The sequence below is a fragment of the Anabrus simplex genome, chromosome 13 (assembly GCF_040414725.1).
Source record: "Anabrus simplex isolate iqAnaSimp1 chromosome 13, ASM4041472v1, whole genome shotgun sequence".
NCBI lineage: Eukaryota > Metazoa > Arthropoda > Insecta > Orthoptera > Tettigoniidae > Anabrus > Anabrus simplex.
The window spans coordinates 51916874-51933505 of record NC_090277.1 but is presented as its reverse complement, the minus strand read 5'-3'; the positions used below and the strand labels follow the sequence as shown (position 1 = coordinate 51933505).

The window sequence follows — 16632 nt, the reverse complement described above, 5'->3', positions numbered from 1 at the left end:
GCTTTGACGATATGAAAGTAATTGAGGTATGAGCCATGACAGGAAATGCCGTTCCTTATATCGTCAGTCCCTGTGATGAATGTGTAAAACTCTTGTTCATAGCGTCGATCGGTATATACATTTTAGTAGGTTTGGCGGGCTGATATGCAACAGCATTTTGTGGAATGGTGTAGAAAACAACGAGAGCCTACCTCACTCATTTCCCTAGTACTCCCCATCAGTGACACCTAGCCTACTTATGACAGCTGCTGATGGGACTGTTCATGTTCCTGTGGACCCAATAAATATACATTTTAAAATATGTTGGGACGTCGAACGTATCCCCAGGCGGCAGCTTCTGATCCCAAAATGTGGCTCACCGTAGTCATAATGAGAATTGTCATTCGGTTTCTTTCCTCTAGACACAAGGAGCGCGGGTCGTTTAAAAGGCAAGTGAGAGTTGTCAAGAGCATGTTTGTCATATTTTGCCGCTTCGATATTATTGCATGAAGCTAAATGAAAATGAATACACTCCACAAATAATGAAGCAAATATTACAAGACTTTCAAACAACAAGCAAAGCGCTTGCGAATTATCTGAGCTGAAAAAGGAGACTGACGTCTATTGTAATCAGAGGTGTATTGGCAACAGAGCTGTGAGTTTTTCTGTTGGGGAATGAAAACTTCCGTTTTAAAGGCATCCGCTGTCATAAATCGCACCCTGCTGGGCAAGTGAGATGCCATGAGGTCAACGTATGTCGTTGTCTTTGCTGCCGGCTGAGGATACGTTGCCCCCGCCCCAACTATACATACTGGAATGGTTCTTTTTAATGGAAACATCATACCAAATTTAACCTACGGACTTGATGTAATTTGGCTAGAACTGACAACCAAGGACATGTCAACGATAGAAAATGTGACATCTGGCTGTTTTGAAGCAGCCCTGGGCTGACCAAAGTTCACACACCTTCCAGCTTGTTTATGAATTAACGAGAGGAACTTACCTTACAGAACCTGGGGTATTTAAGAACATATTGCGAGCTGCAATCCACTGAGAAGACAAGGACATTAGAGGAGGAAAGATAGATGGGGAAATAAGAGAAATATGGCCCGAATTATTCTCTATGGATGCAATATTAGACAGAGACTGAATGGGACCCAACCAGAAACTGTCCCTTGGCAGTGTAAATTTGTGTAACGACCCTTTTCCATGAAGCAAACGGAACACGCGTTTGCAGATTATACCATTCAGTATGCGAAATATATCACATAACTTGGTGCTAATAAAGAAAGATCTCCTTCACAGAATACTGTATGATGTGGACTCACAGTATTGTGATAATTATTTTCTTTTATGTAGCATTTAGTCTTTCTAGCCAAGACATCCCTTAGTATTTATATACAGACATGTTCCTATGGTTTACAGTAACAAGCCACGTGCAAGGATCATAAATCCTACCCTACGCTTGTTGTGTACACGTTGCTATAAAATAATTGGAATGTTTAAGGATGCATTGATTGGGTTTATGTAAATAAATTTCCATATTTTTTGAGAAAGGGGTGTCTTTATTGAGTGCTAATTTTGTATAAATAACCGAAAGGCACAGAGCATGAAAGGAAGAGAAGTAGAAGGGAAGATAATTCTAAAATGCATTAAAATCTCTTAACCGATGAGGGCCTTGCCGTATCCGTAAGCGGGAGCGGCGTAGGCGAGGGGGGCAGCGACCTTAGCGACGGCGGGGGCAGCAACAACGGCCTTAGCAACAACAGCGGGCTCACGGTGGACGACGGCGTTGAATCCGTTGACGGGGTCAGCGGTGTACTCAACGGTACGACGGGTGCCGTCGGGCTCAACCAGGCTGTAGCTACCCTGGACAACATCTCCTTGACGGCTCTCCTGCTGTCCCTTGGAGTCTCCGGTCAGAGCATCCTGGATGTCGTAGGCGTAGTTGTAGCTTGGGTTGGGGTCGTAGTCGGTGTCGACGGCGACGGGAGCGGCAACCTTAGCGTAGGCGGGGGCAGCGGCGTAGGCTACTGGGGCGGCGTAGGCACGGGCGGCCAGAGGTGCGCCTGGGGCGTAAACGGCGGGAGCGCCGAGGATGCCGGCCTTAGCGACAGCCACGAGGGCGGCGAGGACGAAGAACTGTTGAAGGAAATTACAGTAAATTATATTCAACATTTCTGACACGTTTCGATTTAAAAATATTCTAATTTGCGAAAAGTTGTTGCTGACATGGGAAAGGAACGTAAATTAGACAACTGAGTATTCATTTCTACTTTATATTATGAATCTTTGTATAACAAGCGCACCTTTCTCCTCTATTGTACTAAATGTAGGTCTACCTGTAGCTTAGTTACGATCTGTTGTTTATGCGCTCAGTGATTTTAATGCTGGTATGAGTGAAAATTCCTTTCTCTAGATTTGCATTAAACTCTAGTTATTTGCTCATGTAACTAAGAAACTATAGACTGGGCGAGTTGGCCGTGCGGTTAGGACCGCGCAGCTGTGAGCTTGCATCCGGGAGATAGTGGGCTCAAGCACCACTGTCGGCAGCCCTGAAGATGGTTTTCTGAGGTTTCCCATTTTCACACCAGGCAAATGCTGGGGCTGTATCTTAATGAAGGTCACGGTCGCTTTCTTCCCATTCCTAGTCGTTTCCTCTCCCATCGTCGCTATAAGACCTACCTGTGTCGGTGCGACGTTAAGCCTCAGGAATGAGTAAAAATTATACATTTAGTTAAAATGACGGAAGAATATTTAAACTTTTGATTTGCCTACGGAAAGCATTTGTTTGCTAATGTAAGTTCTAGACAAGTTTAATACCGGCAATTTCAAACAATATGACAAATATACCTTTTGAGTTTAGGTATTGTTTGCTTATTCCTGTGAAACTGGAGAGTTCTTTATTATTGAGCTGCATTAAATTGAGTTACGAGATTCTCCTGGCTTGTTCATATGCTGCTTGACAAGAAAATTGTCATATTGAGATAAATTCTTCGAACCGAAGTATCCGTACTTCATCTGCTCTAGGAACGATACTAACTCTCCATACAAAATGTACCGGAATTTTTAGCCAAAGAAAGGTGATGAATAGAAACGAAACATTGTGAAAGTGATTTGATTTATTGATCGTTTTACATCTTCTCGAGGGGCTGCCTGGCCGAGGCGGTAAAGACATGCTCAGTTCACCCGGAAGGACGTGGGTTCGATTCCCCGTCAGGAAGTCGAAAAATTTAAGAAAAGAGATTTCCACTTCCGGAGGTGCATATGGCCCTGAGATTCACTCAGCCTACACAAGGAATGAGTACCAGGTTCATTCCTCGGAGCAAAGACGGCCGGAGTAGAGCTAACCACTCCACCTCATCAAGCGCCGAGGTTATGGATGGTGAAAGCCTTTACTTTCCACCCCTCCAATGGCCTTCATGGCCTGTGCACAGATTACTTTGCTTTGCTTGGCTTTGCTTTTAAAACTTCTATCATCCATGAATCAGAGCAATATGTTTAAGGAGTCTAGTTTGCATTCCGCACACTTCATTAAACTCTAATTACTTCAGAGTGCTGGTAAAAGCTGTTACGTGTATTACCAGGTACTGACCTACATTGCACTTACCTTGTACATTGTGTGTATGTGTGTGCTGTGTGGATCGGCTACTCGATAACTGATGCCGTGCAATGCCATTGAGCGGCTTTTATTTGGTTCGCATGTCGTAATAACATACGGGTTGAAGGGTAGTTGGTTACCAGTGGTCCTACCTACCACACCTGTCTTGTGCGGGCGTGGTCAGGTGACATTGCACTAACTGCACCGCCCAAGAGATTTGGAAACTGACCTCTTGTTGTCGGTTTACCTTGGCGAGGCCTCGTAAACGATCTAGTGACCCTTAATACGTCACCAGCATGTAACAGAACTGATGCACTTTGTGCTTGATGCTGGTTCACTGCCAACAGTGATATCTCTCAGAAATTTATTCTCGGCGCGTTTAAGTCCTCAACCTTATTTATTTTTCTTATTCTTCTCTTTCTTCTTTCTTCTACCGATTTTCCCACATCTGTGGGGTCGTGGGTGTGGACTTTGTCGCACATGTGGATTTGGCCCTGTTTTACGGCCGGATGCCGTTCCTGAGGCCAACCTTATATGGAAGGATGTAATCAATACTGCGTGTTTCTCTGATGGTTGGTGGTGTAGTATTTTGTCTGAATATGAAGAGGAAAATGTTGCGACGAACACAAACGCCCAGTCCCCGAGCCATAAGAATTAGTCAAACACGATTAAAATCCCCGACCCGGCCGGGAATTGAACGCGGGACCCTCTGAACCGAAAGTCTGAACGCTGACAATTCAGCCAATGATTCGGACAATCAGTTTGCACCTCTTAGGCTGGAATTCACCGAAGTCAGGTATTTTTACTCTTATCTTAAATTTCCAAAATTCGGATAATTTCATTATCTCGGATAAGTCTCACTTGTGCCTTTGCTGGAGGACCTAGTGGTTACAGTACACTAAGTCTTCTGGTATAGGCTAGAGCAATTTTGTTACTTTCATTGATCTGTCTCTGTCTTACCTTTGGCTTTGACAATATGAAAATGACTGAGGTATGAGTGATGCTAGTAATGCCATTCCTTCTGCAGCCAGTCCTTGTTATGAATGGTGTGAAAATGTTGCTCATAGGGTCGGTTGGTGCGTGTATTCAGTGGGCTTGCCAGACTGATGTGTAAGAGGAACTTCTGGCTCGGCGAGGAAAGCAACGGGAAACTACTTCACTCTTCATTTCCGTAGTATGCCTCCTCAGTGATGCCCAGGCCATCTATGACAGCTGATGGCGGAGCTGTTGAGGATCCAACCAGCCTTAGGGCTGAAAACCGAACATGCATACAACTCTCACTTCTGTATTCAGCACAGAATTTATTACCTCGGTTTACCAAAAACTAAGTTTTCGTTTCAGTCTGAATTTGAACCTTATTTTTTCCATACTCACGCACGGAAAACAAATGACTACGTGCTGCCGCCCTTATCGAATTGTAAGAAAGTTTTATTGCGTTCGGTGTTTGGAAATATTTTATGATAAATTATGTCCGCTATTGCCCAGAAACAAAGAATGAAGCCTAATATGACGTTCCAAGAGAAGGAATTATTGATTTTGGTGGCAGAAAGCATTAAGATCATAAAGAATAAGAAAACAAATTATAGCTTACACATTGTATATTTCATTCAAAGTAAAAGGAAATATTCGTTAGTTTTTATTAAAAAATCATCCACTCATTTACCATACAAGATATAAGTTATAATTAAGAATTCATCTTAGGTCCACCTTTGTGTAGGGAATTTCAGGTTATGTTGTTTCAAAATTAGTGTCATCGTAGTCTTCAAAGTATGTAGCGCCTTATTTTTATGCAAACCCCCAGCGGGTGGGAGACGCAGATGAAGAATATACCCACGTTATCCCCTGCCAGTCGTAAGAGGCGACTAAAAGGGGCGGCCAAGGGATTATTGTATTAAAACCATGAGACTACTTGTAATTACTGCCACCACGCGGGGAACACCGTAAGTCGCTTTTACTTGCGCGTAGTACCATTATGTTCGGTACACAATAGGTTTGTGAGTTCATTTCTAACTTACCCTTTATCTCTTCATTCCGACCACCCTCCTGCCATTGTTCCCGCCGATTCTCGCTGCTTTCAAGTCTCTTACTTCTAACGTATGTATAAGATATCCAGAGTCCACCCAGATTCCAGTCTCATAAAGCAATGTTGGTCTGAAAACAGATCGATGTAAGAATATTTTCGTCCGCCAGCCAACTTTTTCTTGCAAAAAATTGTTGATCGAATTTTGAACAAAGGTTAATTACACAACATGTTACAAAATATTAAGCCAAATTTTGCTAAGCTTACCTTCATAATTTATTTGTTACAGGAGCTGTTTTTAATGGAAATGTGAGTTAGTGGTTAACAGTCCCTTCTCAACTCTTTTGTGCCTTCAAGTTTGACAAGACGGCTGTATAACAGATAAGCTATGAAGGAAATGTTGTATGTATGTTCAGTCCCCAACCCGAAGTCTGGTTGCATCCTATACAACTCCACCATTAACTGTCATAGATGTCCTAGGCGTAACTGAAGAGGCGTACTAGGATAATGAGGAGTGAGGTAGTTTCCCGTTGCCTTCCTCACTGATCTAGAAGTCTGCTAAGCCCACTGAAAGCCATGCACCAACCGACCCTATAAGCAACATTTTGACAGCATTCATGTTTATCTAGCTTACTGCCTAGACGATTGAGATTTAAATCACGGTAACTGTAGGAATGAATGTTCATGACTGAGAGACATATTATCAAAGAAAGACGTTAGAGTACAGATGGTCGATGTGAGATTGCAGGTTTCGATGTGATGTGCTGATAGACATATTCATGATCATATGATTTTCCCAAAGGGACATTCGACACCGTATTATTTTATTTGCCACTAATGGGATTCGAACCAGAAAACCACTGTGTAAGACCATAATGACATTATGCCTTAACGGTCATGGACACCATGTGGGGACCTAGCATTATTGGGTGTATAAATATTACATCTTATTTAAGACAAGTTATTTTATATAGATAGATAGATAGATAGATAGAGATATATGCTCATTTTAAAAATTCACCCCCTTTAACACTTCCCCTTAAGTGAATTTTCAGAAAACAAATTATGCGTGTTCCTTTACTTTTACAAGAGATTCCAAATACTAATTTTCAGGTCTGTAACATGTTACGTTTTTGAGATATACTCAGTTGTCACCCCTGTTCACCACCCCTTAAGTAGATTTTACAAAAACAAAAAAATACGTGTTTCTTTATTTTCAAAGAAGATTCCAAATACCAATTTTCACGATTTTAACATCCTCAGTTTTTGAGATATAATTGTCCACATGAAAGGTATTCAACCTCTTTTTCACCTTTTTTCATCCCCTTACAGGATTTTTCCGAAAACAAAAAAAAAGGGTGTTTCTTTATTTTTAAAGGAGATTCCAAATACCAATGTTCATGTCTTTGAACTGTTCAGTTTTTGAGATATAGATACACTCATTTTAAAAATTAACCCCCCTTTTCAACCCACTTAGCGACGGAATATCAAAAAATTCCTCCCTTAGCGAGCACCTACATTGTAATATGAATGTATCTCCAAAATGTCGTTTCTTTATGTCCAGTAGTTTTGGCTCGGCGATGATGAACCCGTCAGTCAGGACAAGTTATTTTATATATATACTGAGCACATTTAATCTCCCCTGGGGTGCATTAGTGCTATTTATATCATTGTATACAAAATGACTTTTATTTCAAACTTTCGCTTTATTTGTATTTATTGTGATTTGTTTACCTAAGGTCTTCACTGATTTTTCCTTTACTCGTATCTGCTGGCTGATGTTTACGAGAGGATTCACAGTATATTGAAATTGTTCGTACGTAGACTTCTGGATGTTATTTCTTGTAGATGACAGTGAAGAATTTAGAAGGTAACTGCATCTAATTAATATTGAAGAGTTATTTTATGCGAAACAAAGAGGTTGATGTTGAAATTAAGCACCATTCTGAATGTTCCTTCAAATATCTGGAAGAGAAGTCCAAAGTAAAAAGCTGGAAAGTCATAGGACTGTTGTTTGGTGTTTGCAGAACATTTCCAAATGTAAAGTTTAAATCATCCACAATACAAGAAATGGTCCTGTATAATGTTAAGAGATTTCTTCCACATCGTAACGCCATCACGTGAACGGGTTGCATTGTAAAGCAAACTAAAACGCTTCTTCCGAAAGGTAGCTAACTTTAGGTTTCTCTTTTATAATTAACTGGAATTCACTATATGGCTGTTAATCTTTAAACTAATTATTGAACTGGACATCAAGATAAGCCTCGACTACGGGTAGCTATCCTTTGATGATTTTTCTCGTGTCTGAAATTATTTCCCCTGCTTTCGAAGATGTTGACTGCACAGACGAAGCATGTAATTCACTTTAACAAGACAGTATTATACATGTCTTCCCTTGTTATCATGAATGTGTAATTCATTTCATCATTCACTCTATTTGTTACCAGTATCTTCCAATTCAGCTTCTTATTATATGTTTCATGAATCCAAGTTATTAATCTGATGAATTATTTCTGTTTAGCAAGTGGCATTGCACTGTTCAAATTGATCCTCTACCCAAAATAATTCAGAAATGTACAATGTGTTGAGCAAGAAAAACACATATATTAATGCGGAGGGGAGGGTTTAGAACTCGAAGCTTTGGATCATATGCGGAATGAGTGAATAAGAATATCCACGTCAGAAATTTTCAGATTTGTTCTCTTTTCATAAGTGGTATTACGAGTCTGGTGAAACAGTATACTGCCCTTTCCCGCGCAATCATTAACGTCGCATGTATGGATACCAGTATTTTGAAATGTTTTAAAGGGAAGCTTGCAGATTTCTTCCGCCGGCGCAAAATATTCAGTTGTGGATGAAATCTTTATAGTTCCATTTAGACAAAGAAACTTGGTATCACTATCTCTGTTATTAACCATTTCACAGGAAAGGAAAATACACTGTTGTAGTTGATGACCTCTTGAATATTATTTAAGAATATGAAAGAAGAAGGTCGATATTTTTTACATATCTGGAGTTAGTTGATGTAGAATATTACTGATTAAGCAAAAAGAGTTAAATATTTTTGAAGTTCTTAAACTAGGGTTAATATAAAAACACATTTGTAATAAGATATGCAGTTGTATTTATTTTTTAGAAAACAAATAAATAGACAGACATTTTAGGAAGGGAAGAATATGTTGGTCCTATTGGCAACAGAGCTTAACCAAGGTAAGCCTTGGCGGCGATGGGGGCACCGTAGGCAGCGGGGTGAGCGTAGGCGGGGGCGGCGTAGGCGACGGGGGCAGCAACCTTAGCGACGGCGGGAGCAGCAACAACGGCCTTAGCAACAACAGCGGGCTCACGGTGGACGACGGCGTTGAATCCGTTGACGGGGTCAGCGGTGTACTCAACGGTACGACGGGTGCCGTCGGGCTCAACCAGGCTGTAGCTACCCTGGACAACATCCCCTTGACGGCTCTCCTGCTGTCCCTTGGAGTCTCCGGTCAGAGCGTCCTGGATGTCGTAGGCGTAGCTGTAGCTTGGGTTGGGGTCGTAGTCGGTGTCGACGGCGACGGGGGCGGCGACCTTAGCGACGGCGGGGGCAGCGGCGTAGGCTACGGGAGCGTGAGCGTAAGCGGGGCCAGCGGCGTAGGCTACGGGAGCATGAGCGTATGCGGGGGCGGCGTAGGCACGGGCAGCCAGGGGAGCACCTGGGGCGTAGACGGCGGGAGCGCCGAGGATGCCAGCCTTAGCGACGGCCACGAGGGCGGCGAGAACGATGAACTGTAAAGAAAAATTAACATGAAGTCAATGTTACTAAGCAATGTGTTCTTAAATGTATAATGAAAAAATAAAGATGTAATGGAAATTGAAATTTTTGAAAGCAGAGTAGAGTATTTCCTTGCTATTATCTTCAAAGGAACAAGGAAGAATCTGTGAATTACGGTATGTTGGCTGATACACGATGTATCAAGTAATATCATGCATTGGCCACGTTTGAGAATATAGGAGGATTTTTTTATGCAGGAACTCATTAGGTTCTTTTTTTCAATTATTCATATCTATTACCCTACTGTAAGTGGTTGTGTAACATTTAACTAAAACATCGAAGCTTTCAATCGAAGAGCCTTACAGCGGAATACACACCCTGTCGATCTTCCCATTAAAAAACAGTAAGATAAGGATAATTTTGGTCTATTGAAATCACTTCTATGTCTCTGACATTGATTTGACCGCCGAGTACATTTCATGACATTGTAAATGTTCGCTAATAAGACATGTTATTTCAAGGGTTGTAAAATGAACGCTTCGAAGTTATTTGCAGATTGAAATGTGTCTGCCGAAAGTATGGAAATGCGCCTTAGTATTCTCCTTTAAAATTTGGTAAAATGGTTCCAGGAAGAACTATCTATTTCCGTATGTAAATTACTCTCGAACATGACTTAAACTGAGATATGGAGGAGACAGAAATTATAACACATGCTAGTGCCGTACTAAGAAATCTGTCATATCGCCCCTTTATGTAAATACTTAATACTACTGTACAAAATAAGTGACTATAATAATTGTATTAGGTTCGCTAGTTTAAAACTGTCTGCGAATAATAATCCGTGTGTTTACTCACAGACGTTCATTGTAATAAACATAACCACTCTGTTGCTTTGATAATAATAATAGTAATAATAACGGAGTATTGGGCACAGAGAAAACTCTGAACTAAGAGAATGAAATTAAGTTGTAGCTTGATCCCAAGTGGTCCATTCGCTTGTAAAAAAAAAAGTAATATTGTAACCTCAACTGCTGTTTACAGGCATTTCGATTTGACCTCATTTAGGTTGCCAGTATATCAATTTCGATGTTTGATTTCTATTCTGCTAGACGGTAGAGGAACTGAAACTCTGTTGGGAGACATACGGCTTTGTATTCATTAATTTTGTCGGGTAATCATAAACGTGTCATCAGGGATCTTTTGCGTCATACGATGTGGTGTGACGAATGGACGTTTTTTTTTACGAAAACCTAAACCAAAGCCTATGGCGCAACAGCCCTGGAGGGCCATGGCCTACCAAGCGAACGCTGCTCAACCCGAAGGCCTGCAGATAATGAGGTGCCGTGTGAGCAACACGCCGAATTATCTCGGCCGTTATTCTTGGCTCTCTAGACCGGGACAGACACCTCGCCGTTAGATAGCTCAATTGTATTCACGTAGGCTGATTGGACGTCGAACCAGCCCTCAGATACAGGTAAAATTCCCTGACCTGGCCTGGAATCGATCTCGGGACTACCGCGTAAGAGGCAGGCACGCTAGGACGTTTTGTACGACTTAGAAAAATTCGACTTCCTCTTCCCGGGTTTCAATCCAGGACCGTGGAATAGAGAGGCCGATACTTTACCAGTGACTGTGCGAATGGCCGCGCGGTTCGGCTCATCACGGTGTTAGCTTGCATTCGTGAGATGGTGGGTTCGTATCCCACTCGTGGAAGCCCCCAGTAATGTTTTCCTTTGTTTCCAATTTTCGAAGCATATAAATGCTGGGGCTTTATATTCGGTAACATCACGGCTGCTGCCTTCCCATATTTTCGTCAGCGATGTGTTAACGTGTGATGTTAAGCCACTAAAAAGATAAGAAAAACTCTACCATTGATTCATAGAGGAATATTTGTTCCTATGGAAAGATGTATATACTACAATAAATATCAGGATTTTGAAGTCGCTTTTTCCTTGCTTGTCTATTTGACCGCATTTTATAGTGATTATTCAGTACAGGACGGGAAGCAGTCAGATAAAGTGTGGAGACTTCAATGCTCGAATGTGACAGTAAATTCCATTACACTTCAGTCAAGTCTGTTGCAGAAAGCGTAATATTGTCACAGGCCACGAATGACAACGCGTGTGTTATCTAGCGAACAGTAGCACAATATTTTCCTTTCTCGATTTTCACAATTTCCCTAGGAACATACACATTTTGATTTCTTTTCCCTTCTCCTTAACCTGGAGGATGTATCCACTCGACGAACGCTGAGTACTTCACAAACAGACTCTCACTGGACACTTACCCTGTAAGCCATTGTGTGTCTGAACTGGTGTTCTGATCGTGAACAACTGATGCTGTCTGGAGCGAACCGGGGCGCTTTTATTCAGTTCAGGTGACGAAAGCTCTGACTGTCCCTCCGCCTCCGGGCTGCGGTTCGCTCACGTGATCACCTGCCCTCCAAAAGATTTAGAAACTGACCTCGAACTCATTGCTATTGCCATCACACTCGCACATTTCCAACGACTATTATATATCATAAATGCGTTACGAAGGGCAAGTGGGAAGTTGGCAGATTGCAGATATACTCCAGACCATTAATGAATAGACGGACATTCAGACAACTGAATAGCTTCTCGGGCTGATTGAAGATAACACTGCATTCTTCAGAGGAATCTAGGGAAATGTGCATGGATTAAATGTCCTGGAGTCGTACCATGCTTGTAAGTCGCTATGTTTTCTAAAGCAGAAATGCACATCACGTCGGGATTACATTGAATTCTGTTGCATATATAACCGTTTCAAAGCAGGCAATGTTTAAGAAGAGTTTGCTCTATACTAGAATGATGTGGTGAAAAAGAAAAAGGTATATTTCGCAGTCCTCCTGTCATAAATCCAAAAACGTATTTAGTATGCTTTGTGTGAATTCTTTTTAAAATTTCGTGAAAACTAAGAAAAACTTTTTCATAAGAAATGTATGGGAAACGATTTTTTTTTGCTAGTTGGGACAGGAAAGGCCTAGGAATTGAAAGGAAACGGCCTTAAATAAGGTATAGCCCCAGCCATTTGCCTGTTGTGAAAATGGGAACCCACTATCTCCGGATGCGAGCTCACAGCTGCGCGCTCCTAACCGCACGGCCAACTCGCCCGGTGAAAAAAGAAATTTGAATAATATGTTACCAGAGTTGAGAAAGCAATAAAAGTGATCGAATTACTGTAGTTGTAACGAATATTCTACTTGTAATAATTACATTTTACCAACTGTAATTTTTATCCGTAATTTCCTTCTTGTAATCGCTTCGCATTCTAGCAATCGATGTTCATCGCATCGAGAGTTTGGCACCGTTGGAACACCAGCACACGCTAGGCGTTATACCAAGCACTGAGCGAGCTCGCCGTGCGGTTAGGGGTGCGCAGCTCTGAGCTTTCGTTCGGGAGATAGTGAGTTCGAATCCCACAATCGGCAGCCCTGAAGATGCTTTTCCGTGTTTTCCCACTATCACACCAGGTAAATCCTGGGTTGTACGTTACTTAAGCCCACGGACGCTACATTTCCGATCCTAACCGTTCCCCATCCTTCCGTCTCTTGGATGTGTTAGTGCGACGTAAAACAATTAGACCGAGCTCGATAGCGGCAGTCGCTTAAGTGCGGCCAATATCCAGTATTCGGGAGATAGTAGGTTCGAACCCCACTGTTGGCAGCCCTGAAAATGGTTTTCCGTGGTTTCCCATTTTCATACCAGGTAAATGCTGGGGCTGTACCTTAATTAAGGCCACGGCCGCTTCCTTCCCACTCCTAACCCTTTCCTGTCCCATCGTCGCCGTAAGACCTATCTGTGTCGGTGCGACGTAAAACAACTAGCAAAAAAACAATTAGCCAAAAAAATTATAATCCCAAAGACACAGTGGTGATGGTGCTGTTTATTGTTTTAAGAGAAAATACAGCTAGGCAACCAATCCTGTAATAACGCTAATCAAAGACAAAATGTTGAAGTTGTCCATCACTTCTAAAAGTGGAATTATCGGCCAAAGATATATTAGGACCACGAAGGGCGTGGAAATGAAAGACTCCCTAGACCTCGTATCCTAATACCGTCGGGGTCAGAAAATAAGAAGAGTTGACCAAGAGAGGTTGGATAGGATAGATAAAAGTGAGGAGCCTAGTGCAAGTAAGTGGGAGCAATGCCAGGACTCAGTTAAGGGCCCCGTGGTTACTAACACATGCCCCTGAGACATATTTTAGTCGCCTCTTACGACAGGCAGAGCATATCGTGGGTGTTATTCTACCGCCCCCACCCACAGCGGTTCTACGGATACGGAGGGACGTTGCGATACTGCATTTGATACGATATTTTGATACGCCCGTACTCGAATCACGGAAAGTATCGACACTCCATTAATATGGAAAACAAATATCGATACCATTAGTATTGGTCGAAATTGGCAGTATTGTTCACACAGCTCTATACCTGGAGATAACCAAATAGCAGTAACGAATTAAAATATCAATAAATCTTCGAAAACTCTATTATTATACGTGAACGCATTATATGAAAATTATGAACAGAATATACCCTTCCCTGACGGGTCGATTTATGTTTGACTTTTGTTCCTTATTTGCGTTAATGTGTATGTTGTCACTATTAAGTCACTGGTAATGAAATTAGTTAACCGCTCTGTGAATTACTTTCAAAAAGCCTTTTTGTACACTCTATTAGAGGCCAATCCAGCTGGACAAGAATCCAGCCGAACAGTTCTCTGTCAGTGGTTGCTCAAGAACGTACGTTACATACGAAAAGCGTTATTTCCTGGAGAACAATTCGAGTTACAAAGTAATGTTTCTTATGGCTGCGGGTCATCCGAAAATTTGTGTAACATGACGCGACAGAATGTGTGACGGAAGTATAACCATAGCAACCGTGCAGGCTGTGATGTAAGGTATGGATGGATGGTCAGACAATGTTACCTAGCGACCGTGCAGGTAGTGATGTATGGTATGGATGGATGGCTAGACAATGTTACCTAGCAACCGTGCAGGTAGTGATGTATGGTATGGATGGGTGGTCAGACAATTTTGCCTAGCAACCGTGCAGGTAGTGATGTAAGATATGGATGGATGTTCAATGTTACCTAGCGACCGTGCAGGTAGTGATGTAAAGTATGGATAGGTGGTCAGACAATTTTACCTAGCAACCGTGCAGGTAGTGATATAAGATATGGATGGACGGTTAGACGATGTTACCTAGCAACCGTGCAGGTAGTGATGTAAGGTATGGATGGGTGGTCAGACAATTTTACCTAGCAACCGTGCAGGTAGTGATATAAGATATGGATGGATGGTTAGACAATGTTACCTAGCAACCGTGCAGGTAATGATATAAGGTATGGATGGATGGTCAGACAATGTTACCTACCAACGGTGCAGGCTATGTCTTATGGTTGGTTGCCATCTGAAATTAACAGCCATTTATGGATGGCCTTGACTGGGAGACATATGCATGATCATATGATTTTAGTAAATGGAAAAGTGGTTTCTTTTTATATGTACAATGGAGTCTAAGGTTACACGCTAGGCTTTATTTTGTGGTATGACTAACCCATTGGCCAATTATTTTGGTTTCTTGTGGGTAATACGTCTAGATGTTGAAAATCACTGAAATCAAATTTGTGGGGAAAAATAATTTTGAAATTCCTTAGGTATCATGTTGTTCTTTTTCTTCTTCCTCTTCTTTTCTTCATGGGGCCTCTAAATGAGGTATCATGTTAAGACTCATAGTGTTGATAGCCAATTACACATCTGTGCTAAAAAATACAAAATGAAGTAATATCTTTTTCCTTGCAAACTTTTATATACATAAGATAATATTAAGGCCCAATAATAATGCCTTACGGAAACTCTCTCTTAATCATTAGAGGGTCAGATAATAGTTCACCTACTTAAATTCTATTTTCTTGAAATATAACCACGCATTGAATCACTATTTTGTCTAGTCCAATAACCCTCACATTCAACAGTAGTTTCTCATGATCCACCCTATCAAAATCTTAGGATCGTTCAGTAGCGATACAGTCCATTTGACCTCCTGAAACTAAAATATCTGCCTTTTCCAAACACGAACTGCCTTTTCTGAACTTTTTCACAGGGAATGTTTTCTTGTGGCAATATCACGCCATGATTTTATTAATAGGACATCTCATGGCCTAGGTTCATTATTTTGTTCAAAAATATCGGCAGAGTCAAACTTGAAAGGCGTGTAAACGTCTAAAAAGGAATATTTTTATTTCGTCAATGCGTTTATTCTTCAGTAACATCTGCTCGCGGCTTCACCCGCGTTTCTTAATTCAACTGTAGATGTTTCTAAACCATTAATTTAAAGGCAAAACGAAAAATATAGATTTATGAACACATATCATTTTTACATAACTGTATTTTCAATTATAATGTTACTTTCAGTGTTCAAGATACCGGGTTGGTATAAAATATAACATTGAGTTAGAAAGAAAATATGGTTCACATTTTATTGCTGATATAGTGAAATCCTCGTACCTGACATTTTAAGCGAATGAATTGAATATTGGGTTAATGAGAAGTAAGTAAAAAACAATTAAATTACTATAAATAATTAATGAAAATAGGTCTCTACCTTAATAAATATTCATCGAACAATACGCCTATTTTAAACATTTCAGATCTCTGCGTGCCGTAGATGTGGCTGGACATCGCACACACAGTCACAGACAAACACTTGCAGATATTACCGATAATGGCTTGCTACACGATGGACTTAAAATGTCTCTCTGACTTGCATTACCTATCTTATGTACGTTGCCTAGCGACAATGAATCTATGCATTTAATCTTGGTGACAGCACTTTGGATTGTCATATCCCAAGACACGTTTTCCGACGGTTTTTCGTTCATAACTTACCAACGAAAGCGAACATGAAACATCCGCCTTCGAGGTGCATTCAGGCCCCCCTCCATCTACCTATTTTGCAGACCTCGGCGTGCCGTAGATAAGACTGGGCATCGCGCACACATACACACACAAAACACACACAGACAAACACTGTATTTTATTATTATGAAAGATTTCATCATACATCTTCATTATAGACTGTTATGTCTTTCTGCGTTCAGTCTGCAACCTCTGTGAATTCACTAAACGCTGCCAGAATCCTCTGTTTGTAACTAGTTCTGTGACCTCGTTTAGTTCTGTACTTCTTATTCTTTAACCATCGTCGTCTTGATCTACCTCTCTTACCCTCCACAAGAGAGACTATTATTCTCGTAGGTAAC

The 16632-nt window shown here is 41.3% G+C and overlaps 1 protein-coding gene across 1 annotated transcript; it reads right to left on the bottom strand.

Moving 5' to 3' along the window:
* Positions 1-1641: 1641 nt before the first annotated feature.
* LOC136884982 (cuticle protein 19.8-like) lies at positions 1642-11650 on the bottom strand. The gene is made up of 3 exons (XM_067157351.2): positions 11639-11650; positions 8807-9365; positions 1642-2159 (listed from the first exon to the last, which is right to left on the bottom strand). The coding sequence occupies exons 1-3, from the start codon at positions 11648-11650 to the stop codon at positions 1642-1644; spliced, it is 1089 nt and encodes a 362-aa protein (XP_067013452.2).
* Positions 11651-16632: the final 4982 nt, after the last annotated feature.